The following is a 10,538-nucleotide window of genomic DNA, read 5'->3' as shown; positions in this document are numbered from 1 at the left end:
TTAAATTTATCAAAATTTAAATATATATTCTGAGTTTACCAATTGTTTATTTGTTCTCCAATTATAATAAGGTTTTCATTTCTTGGCATGCATAATCAATAGGCCAGGATAAAATCAAGGTAATTATACAGTACTGCTCTTAATAATTAGTTCTATGGATTTGTCGCACTACTACATACTAGTTAGTGGCCCATACAATTTCGTAAACTTTGTGAACTAAACATACGTAATAGTCAACACTTATTTATGAAGAGCGGTACTTCTTGCATAGCTTAATAGTTAATACCATTCATTTTGATACGTTTTGCCTCAACACAAGGACATAGTCGGCACAAGAAGTAGGTCATATAGTACATTATTTTCTCTGTCTTCATTGCCTAGGGTTCACCCTAACCTATTGCATTTAGCTACCTCTTCAATAATGCAATGATATTAGCATCATATATATTACATGCTTAGGTATATAGTTAATGGATGTATAATATTAACATGATGATATAGACGTACCCTGTTTGATTATTTGTTGCATTGCTATCATATTTTAATGGGCAATAGTTAATAATTAGTAACTTGAGTTTTACAATGATGAAGTCGTCATATAGACATATACTCCTCTATATATCATAATTCATATATAAGCCTATATATATGCGATGAGATCAATAATATGCTTACTTCCTAAGCCAAGTAGGTGGCATGAATATCCATTGTTTTGCACGTATATTAATAGACTATTATTACCATCCCAATTCAAAGTTTATGTTGCAAACTATATCCTTACCTTGGTGTATATACATAGATTATTATTATTATTATTACTATTTTGTCAAGATACTACAGTAACACTTTTTTCAGAAATTTAATTGATATAAAAAATAGATAAATAATTATATATTTAATATATTCTTTTAAATAAAAATTTCTTTTGAATATATTTAAATTTTTATAAACTTTATTTTTTTTTGTTTTCTATCGTATGCCAAGCTTTTTTTTTAGTCTAGACTTTTTAATTATAGAAATTCTAACACCATATTATAATATCGATATTTTTTTTTAAAGATTTAAGTTGATAGAAAAATATCTAATATATTTTAATTAGTTTTTTAAAATTTAAATCACAAGGGTGCGACGTATTATGATAGTTATTTTATCATAATTAAGTATTTTGATGGAATTTTTGGGCTTTAATTTCGACTTTTTCAGAGTTGCAAATAAAAGTATTAATTTAGTCAGCTTTGTAACGCTTTTTAATTTTAATATATATTGGAGAATAGTGTGTGTTTTTGCTGTGTTGATTATTGGGGTGAAGAGTGTACCACGAAATTATGGAGGACAGTTAAAAAAAAATCTAATTATCCGGTTTTCTATTTTTGAATGAACCATGAAATTCGATCTTTCGATTTTCTCAATTATCATTTAAAAAAAAAAGAGTGATACCAAATTTTGTGATTTGTAATTATTAATTAGTAATTATTAATATTTTTAATAGTATAATAATGATGTGTAATTATTTACTTTTCTTTTACTAGTTAAAAATATACGAGAGTTTATAATAATAAAGGATAACACGTGAATACATTCCATTTAAAAAATAAAATAGATCGTAATATAACCCTTAAATAAAAGTATTAATAATAACTAATGCTAGCAATAATATATGTCTTTTTTTATTAATTTAAATTTTTTTAAAAAATAATATTATAATATAATATTAAAATTTTTATGTCAAACAAAAAAATTAATATAAAATAAATAAAAAATAAATTTAAAAGAGACTCTTGCATAAAAAATAAAAATATCAATCTCTCCCTTTATGGTGTGTTTGTTTGAGGTGAAAATGGGAAGAAAGAAAAGGAAGGGAAAGAAATTGGAAGGAAATTAAAATAGTTATTTTCTTTTATTTGGTTGAGGAGAGAAATAAGAGAGGAAGGAAAATGAATAGAAAAATATTGGTGGGACTCACTAATTTTCTTTCTCTCCAATAATGGAGAGAAAATGGAGAGAAAACTATTTATCTCTCTATACTTCCAATATTACCCTTTTACTTTTTTCAATATATTTTATAATATAAGGGTAAAATTGTCTTTTTATACCATTTCTTTCCTTCTTATTTTCCTTTCATTCAAACACATCTAAAGAAAATAAAAATTCACTTAATTTTTTTCCTTTCTTTTCTTTTCTTTCTATTTTTTTCCTCCATATTTCTTTCCTTCCAACCAAACATAGCCTTAGTGTTCTTGAAACCAGTGTGATAAAGGAATATAATTGTGAAATTCGGTTTTTGCAGATAATATATATAGAGTACAAAAAAGTTTGAACTGTAGATATATGGAAGCATGATGAGTTGAGTAGGTAAGATGATGGTGAACCACAAGTTGAAAAACTAGAGCACTGAATCTGTCGGCAATTCTTCTCATACTAATTAATTTTCATCATCACAGTGGTAATTTTAGCGACGAGTGGGAATATATATGTATTTGAAGGGGGCCAAGGTCCACTAATTCCAGAAACAGAGAAACAGGATAAGGCATTTGCATTTACGGGTTTTTCTTGTGGGGTTACACCAACATATATATAACGTGCACCAGAAAAAATGAAGGGCCTCAGTTCCCTGCGTTAATACCAAGTGGCCTAATAACTTCATCACTTGCTATGTGTCGGGGTTTCGAATCCCGCCTTGTACATGCAATAACTCATTGGTCAACGACAGACCTTCAAATAAAACTTTGATTTGCGACAAATTAGTCCTTAACCTGTCAGGTTGAAGAATACCGTAAACAACTAAAAAAAAGCTTCATCACTTGCTTTCAGTGCAGGACGACCTTCAAAGATTTTATCATGATTTAAAATCACTTCTCGTCCTTTTGGTGGGGCTTTTCTTAACAAGTCACTGGTTACTGTTGGTAAATGTTTTAAGTGAAAAACACGAAAATAGTGAGGGGGAGTTTTTGGAACTTTAAGAGCAATAAGAATATTATAATTTCTTCGATTCTTACTCTAATATTTTCCATAATTAAAAAAGAACAAAGAATGACTTGCATAACTAACATCATATGATAGCAAGGGAATAAAGTAGGGGAAAAAAAAAGAAAAGTTTCTGTCTTCAAGGTAAATTTCTTTTACAAAATAGAGCAAAAGTATGGGACTGAATCTGCCACATTGGTGATCAAATGTAGAATATGGTCATATATACACATAAATAGCATCATTTTGTTTATAATATTTCACTATATTCATTACCATGAATTACCAAAAGTAACACAACAACATAAATGAATTTTGAACATTTGGAATTACTTTTTCATAGAAAGAAAAATGACTGTAAAAAACGTTATAATATTTTAGTCTTAGTAATGTGGATCAGGGTTGGCGTACGGTGTTTGAGATGTTACATTATTATCATCCATTATTATATATTTTTGGGGAAAAGATAATTGGATACCCCTTAATTGAGATTGCGACGACCATGTCCGCCATGTTTAATCTATATGAAGTGTTGACATGATCTTAACAATAAGAAGGCTAACAATTTTTTAGGGTTGATTCGGTAAAATATTGATTTCTTTAAAATAATTTATTTTATTTTATTTTTTAAATAATTTCCAGAAGTTATAAAAGTTAAAATTGTATTTGATAAAATTATTTTTATTATTTAAAATGGTTTTAATATATATAAATATAATAAAAAGTAAACATAAGTAAGCATATTTATTCATATATAATTTTATACTAGAATTTAAAAAATATTTTTTATAAATACTTTTAAAAGCATATATCTCTAATTTCTCAAAGTTAAAAGTACAAATATATAATTTTTTTGATTTATCAAACATAAAATGGGGTTAAAAAACACAAATATTTCTTCTAAAATGGTTCTCCGGTCCATATGAACGTAGAAAAAGATGATCCAATGGAAGTTTTTCAAAGAAGTTAAAGAAATACATAAAGACAATTAAATATTAAAGAAAAGAATGAATGTTACCGTATTTCTATTACTACTGATTATATTTTTTTAAGCACTTTTCAATTAAATTAATGGTAGCTAGAGAGCATAATATTAATATGTTCATTTTAAACATTAGATCATTTATTTATTTTTATTAATGTAAAATTTAAAAATATATGTTAAAATTATTAAGTAAAAAATTTATTGTAAAAAATATATAAAATTTAATTTTCAATCATTTTTTATATTTATTAAATAAAATATTTAAAATTTTGTTATTAATAATAATGTTAATTGATATGTATAGGATACATGATAATGGAATCCTATAATATAAGTATGCAAGTTACAAGTATACAGCAGTGACTGAACTGAAGGTTAGGATGGTAAAATAAGGGGAAAGAAAGAGTGAGAGTGAAAGTGAAACAGAGGACGCAGGTGCAGGAAGGGACCACGGGGACAAGAGAATCTGTGAAACGTGGCAGAATCACATGGCCATGGCCCTCTCTTTCTTGCTCTCACTGCTGCCCACTCCCACCTGTCACAGCCTCGCCCCACTTCCTAATTATCAACATTCCACATTGCTCTCTCTTACCACATGCTTATATTTCTTCTTTTGTTCAAATTAATGATCATAATCTGAAGATTTCAGAGCAAAGAAACGAGGGCACCACTAAATACTAATACTAATATTAAGTGCTCACACTGATACTAATAACAAATCAATCTAAATTAAATTAGGAGGCCCCTTATCTGTAATGTGTTCCTCCGATAACGTCCCCGTCCGGATGAGGACGCCACCCTTGCGCGTAACGGAGACTCACCTAATGCCGTTTCTTCCTCATCCACCATCGTCACCTTAATTAGTTTTTAGCCAAAATTTTCTTGGAAAAAGTCTCTAGTTATTTACACACGAGTCATGTAACTTTTTCTTACCAACAAAACTTTCAGACTTTGTGAAGTGATAGCAATAATTGATATTTTACAGGATTTGTTTTTCAAACCAGCATGAAAAACAGAAAAAGATTAAAAGGCGTAATCTCGTTAACATATGGATTTTCCTATTTATGTTGCATAATTAGTTCTAATAGTAAGAGTTAATGACGAATTGTGTTGTGAAAAATGGAAGATGATAACAACGTTACCCTGGACGTGCTTGGCTGGCAATCCCTTTTCATTTGAGAGAGAGCGCGAGAGAATAGAGCAGTAATGTTTTGTTACTGGGTCAGTGGGTCCCACGTCGGATGGTCCTAAAATCGATGTTGACGTCTGAATCCCCGTCCTCTTTGATCTTCTCTCCCCAGACCCTCTCAATCCGTGGGGCCCTCCCGTTGCTCCTCAGCTACACAATCCTCCGTTCTCAAACGTAGCGCGTGAAACGATACTCGCTCTTTCAGCTCACCACTTGGCTTGTGAAGTGCACCAAGCTGCCTGTGGCTCGCTGCATGTTACCACGTGTAATATGGCGCGTGGGGGCCAAAGTTGACCCGTCCTTGATCTCTCCTTCATGTGCGTTGCGGGATGTTATTCCCCACTCGAACCTACGGAAGCCGATTACACACACTTGCCATAGGTCCGTCCATGGCGATGCCACCCCCTTTCTCTTCAGTGTTGTATAATGACTCCTTTGTCCTTAGGTCTAAAATTTTTATTTATTTTTAGTTCGAGATTAGTCGTTGATTAGTGTCTTCGTTTTTTAAATGTTTTATAAGAAAAAACTAAAGGGTGTTTATAAGCTGAGGTATTTGGGGAAAAAAATGACTGAATAAAGTGAAATATATTTTTCTTCCAAAATTTCAACTACAAAATACTCTTAATTGCTTTGAAATATTTCACTAGTAAAATTATTTGCTCGTAGGTAGACTCTATTGTGGTTTACTAGGAAAATATGGTGAATTTCAAAATTGTACTAATTCATCAATATTCCTCTCAAATTACTTTCATGGATGTATCTATTTTTTCTTACTGGTTAGTTTCCTTACAAACAAGATGCAGCAGATATGGCAAAAGGGATGCTAACTTTCAGAAAGCAAGAAAGAGTGATACTAAAAATAGCAAGCCTATGTGCCCCCCCTCCCAAAATAAAAGAGGAAGTGGTGTTCATTGTTGATCGAATAATTGAGGTAGCTGGAGAAGTTGCAATAATGTCATTTCAGATATTAAAGTTGCATTTTCTTTTCCCTATTCATGAGAATGGTGTCCATTTTCCCGGTCCTAATTAATATTGGAGTCCAAGATAAATTACGGAGAACCATTTCTGTAGGAATGATATTTTAACTTTGAGTATCTAAACTACAGTTGTCATTGCTTATTTAGAAGAGTGGAGAATAAATATTATTGTCAAGTTGACTTGATTTAACAAACTCGAATATCAAATTCTATCGTTATTGTTCACTAACAACGTAACATTTAATTTGAACCCATCATGAAGTTGATATTTTTGTAAAGTGGAACTCAACTATATATAGTCCTAGTCGGGATAGTCCTCCTGAACGTACAGAAGCGTGAAATATATCCATTACAGCGTCGCCCCACACTAGGTGGCTAACTGGCTATAGTATGGGGGGACATTGGACATAGTTGTACCGGAAAATAATGAGGGAGGGGACATTAGCAGGCATAAACTTTCCAAGTCAAAATTAATAATGATGGTACTCAATCAGATACACTAATTTCTAATACTAAGGATAAGCACATTTGACACTGGCATTCGCCTGCATTATTATCTCTAACTTGAATCACTGAATCACATAATGAGCCCCCTAGAGAGTGTAAGAGACGCGCGTGGGGGAAAGGAGAAGGGGCGCGTGAGGGAGGGTGGAGCCCACTATCATTCTCGGTCCCCAAGGCTCTCAATCGATGAAGCGTACGGCCACCTGATTTTCTAGTGTATGGTGTCTGGGGTATGCACGAGCTGTACACTATCATGGGCATCTTTCTTGCCATTGCGGTGCTGCCACGGCTCTTTGATGCCCTTTTAACTATTTTGCCGCACCCCCTCTTCATTTTTTATTAATTCTTTTTATCTCAATTAAAAAAAAAAAAAATATCAAGCTCAATATTAGAAATTTTATGAAATGAAATATCAGAAAATATAAAGGAGGAAGAGAAAAAATAAGAGAGTTCCATTATTATTATGGCTTCCGTTGTTCCTTATCTTTTTCCACTCTGAGGTTTCTCTCTCTCGTTTCGCGTTTGGACCTCTCACCTTTTTTTCAACCCATTTTCTTCTCTTCTCTCACGGCTCATACCAATTTTCAAACCTCATAACCTCCTTCTCCTTCCCCCTTCCCTCCATTCTCCCACTGCTATGTGACCCGATTGGAACCCCAATTCTAATCCTATCTCCATTCCCATCGTTTTCGGATTCTCCCTTTCTCTTGTTGCAATCAAAGAGATGAAGAGGGATCACAGTGAAGCTGGCTCCAGCTACGGCCAGCAAGGTAGCAGCAGCAGCAGCGTGGCCAAAGGCGAATGCTCGTCAATGTCGAGCGGGAAGGCCAAGATGTGGGAGGAAGACCACGACCCAAGCTCCGGCGGCGGCGGCGGCGGCATGGACGAGCTCCTCGCTGCTCTTGGTTACAAGGTTCGCAACTCAGACATGGCTGACGTGGCCCAGAAGCTGGAGCAGCTGGAGATGGTTATGGGTACCGCGCAAGAAGACGGAATTTCACACCTCGCTACTGACACCGTTCACTACGACCCTACGGATCTATACTCCTGGGTGCAGAGCATGATCAATGAGCTTAACCCTCCCCCAACGACCGCCGCCGCAAACGGAACAAGCAGCTCACTGCTGTGCAGCTCCCAAATCGAGGAGAACCCCTCACGCGCCTTCACGGACGACTCTGAGTACGACCTGAGAGCCATACCTGGCATCGCCGTTTACCCTCAAAACGACGAACCCAGCAACAAACGGCTGAAAACGAATCGTGTTCCAGAAATTGGGTCAGAGGGTGTTCAAGAACCGAGCCGGCCAGTTGTGCTTGTGGATTCCCAAGAAACAGGTGTCCGTCTAGTCCACACCCTCTTAGCCTGCGCGGAGGCAGTCCAGCAAGAAAACCTAAAGCTGGCAGACGCGCTAGTGAAGCACGTGGGGCTACTCGCGCAGTCGCAGGCCGGTGCCATGAAGAAAGTTGCATCTTACTTTGCACAGGCACTTGCGAGGAGGATTTACCAGATTTACCCTCAAGAAGCCATGGACTCTTCTTTCTCAGATGTGCTCCACATGCACTTCTACGAGTCCTGCCCTTACCTCAAATTTGCCCACTTCACAGCCAACCAGGCCATACTCGAGGCCTTCGCTTCTGCCACCAGGGTCCACGTCATCGATTTCGGCCTCAAGCAAGGGATGCAGTGGCCCGCACTCCTGCAAGCCCTCACATTGCGTCCCGGCGGCCCACCCACTTTCCGTTTCACTGGAATAGGCCCGCCGCAGACCGACAACACTGACTCCCTGCAGCAAGTCGGATGGAAGCTTGCACAACTGGCACAAACCATAGGCGTTCAGTTCGAGTTTCGCGGCTTCGTCTGCTCTAGCCTCTCGGATCTTGACCCCGAAATGCTTGAGATCCGAGCCGGAGAAGCCGTTGCGGTTAACTCCGTTTTCGAGTTGCATCGCATGCTCGCCCGCCCCGGCTCCATCGAGAAAGTTCTTGGCACGGTTAGGAAGATCAAGCCGAAGATCTTCACGGTGGTGGAGCAGGAAGCCAACCACAACGGTCCAGTTTTTGTGGATCGGTTCACGGAGGCGTTGCATTATTACTCGAGCTTGTTTGACTCGCTGGAGGGATCGGTGGCGACGGGGTTGGCGGCGCCGCCGCCGACTGAGGACCTATTGATGTCGGAGCTGTACCTCGGGAGGCAAATTTGCAACGTGGTGGCGTGCGAGGGCACAGACCGGGTGGAGCGGCACGAGACGCTGACGCAGTGGCGGGCCAGGATGGGGTCGGCCGGGTTCGAGGCGGTCCACTTGGGGTCGAACGCGTTCAAGCAAGCGAGCATGTTACTGGCGCTGTTTGCGGGTGGGGATGGGTACCGGGTGGAGGAGAACAATGGGTGCCTCATGCTTGGGTGGCACACCAGGTCCCTGATTGCGACCTCGGCGTGGAAGCTTCCACCCCTTTCTTCTGGCGGCGAGTCTTAGTGAGTTGACTCGGCGCGTGGGGCCTGAGTTGGATGGATGGATGGTGACCTTAATTATTACTACTGTTACTACTACTACTACTATTATATACTCTGTAGATTAATTGGGTATTATTATTGGGGAAATGGCATGGTTTGAAGAAAACTTTGGAAGAAGAGTGACTCAGTAACCGAGTGAAGTGAGTGAGAGAGTGAGAGAGTGAGCGAGTCAGAGGCAAAAGATAAATAAAAGGGGAGGGTAAAAGAAAAACAACAATAGCTTGTAATTTGTAATTGTACTTTTTACTCTGCGTCTCTCTTTAGTGATTTTCGCATTTTCCAAATTACATTTGTTCAATTTTTAAGTTGAATGTCCTTTTTTTTCTTGCTTGAATATGTTTGATTAATTTTTAATTACAGTTTGAAGTCTCCTCTTTCCCTTGTTGGGGGATGGAGTGATCTAGGCGAGAAAATTGTATCTAGTCTTTGTTGTTACTGCCCTTTAAGAAAAGAAAAAGACTCTTGTCGTTGTTCCTCTTGGTTACACAATTTTATATATGGATCTGATTATTTTCAAATAATACCAAGATATTTCAGAAACAATGATTCTTTTCGTATAATGCTGATGGAAGATATTAACATCCACTCATCCGGCATAGACAGAATTTTGATCAGATCAGAGTGAGGTTGCACTCCACTAAGGTGAAGCTTTGAGCTTTTGATGATATAAGTCTCTAAACCAAAAAGGTTTAATTAAACGCGATACGCTAAAAGTAAAGGCTCAAATGATAACAATTGGTGTGTTTAATAGTTATAGAAAACTAGAAAAGCTAGTGTTATGTTAAAGTTGTTACATTATTTTACCAACTTGTTTCATTATCAGTGGTAACCCACGACTCTAGATGCCAAAAATTAGGCTGAGAATAATTAAGAACATGGACATCACAATATTCTGGCATTCTGTTAGTGGTTGTTGTCCATTAAACAGGGGAAACTACTCTGCTGCTGCGTTTTTCATGAACTGCAGAGGAAGCTATAGCCATATTTCACTGAACTCAGCTACACCCATGAACACCAATACATAAATAAACAATCGCTGCAATTTAGTTTTTTTCTGAAGTATCTAAAGTCCTGACAGCCTCAATTGCAGTACCAATCAACATACAAGAATGTTGCCTCCTTAACTTCTAGTTTGTGACTTAAGAGTTATGGCCAAGTCAAAAGAATCAATATTTTTGTTCATGTAAGAGCTAGGAAGATATATATAATAATAATCAGCCGAATTTCAGGAGTTCGGCACCAATTGGCAAAATAGTTGCAATAATTAGTTATTAGGCAATTACTTAATTATATCAATTTGGTCATAAATTAGTGCAAGTTGCCTCCGATCCTGTTTTAGGATAATGATATCATTTTGTAGTAAGCAACGAAGCATATCCGCATGTTTCTGCCTCTTCAAGCGTACAGC

The 10,538-nt window shown here is 36.7% G+C and overlaps 1 protein-coding gene across 1 annotated transcript; it reads left to right on the top strand.

Annotated features, from left to right (window-relative positions):
* The first annotated feature begins 7,074 nt into the window (after nucleotides 1-7,074).
* LOC130968174 (DELLA protein 1-like) lies at nucleotides 7,075-9,435 on the top strand. Its single transcript, XM_057893293.1, has one exon. It carries the CDS (start codon nucleotides 7,344-7,346, stop codon nucleotides 9,090-9,092), a length of 1,749 nt encoding a protein of 582 aa, XP_057749276.1. The 5' UTR covers nucleotides 7,075-7,343; the 3' UTR covers nucleotides 9,093-9,435.
* The last annotated feature ends 1,103 nt before the right edge of the window (nucleotides 9,436-10,538 follow it).

This window comes from Arachis stenosperma, chromosome 3, assembly GCF_014773155.1.
Source record: "Arachis stenosperma cultivar V10309 chromosome 3, arast.V10309.gnm1.PFL2, whole genome shotgun sequence".
Classification (NCBI taxonomy): Eukaryota; Viridiplantae; Streptophyta; class Magnoliopsida; order Fabales; family Fabaceae; genus Arachis; species Arachis stenosperma.
The sequence above is the reverse complement of the archived record's forward strand: the minus strand, read 5'-3'. Positions and strand labels throughout refer to the sequence as shown.

Bases quoted from the DNA above. Each gene is read 5' to 3' on its own strand.
- LOC130968174 (XM_057893293.1), top strand. From the start codon at position 7,344: ATGAAGAGGGATCACAGTGAAGCTGGCTCCAGCTACGGCCAGCAAGGT.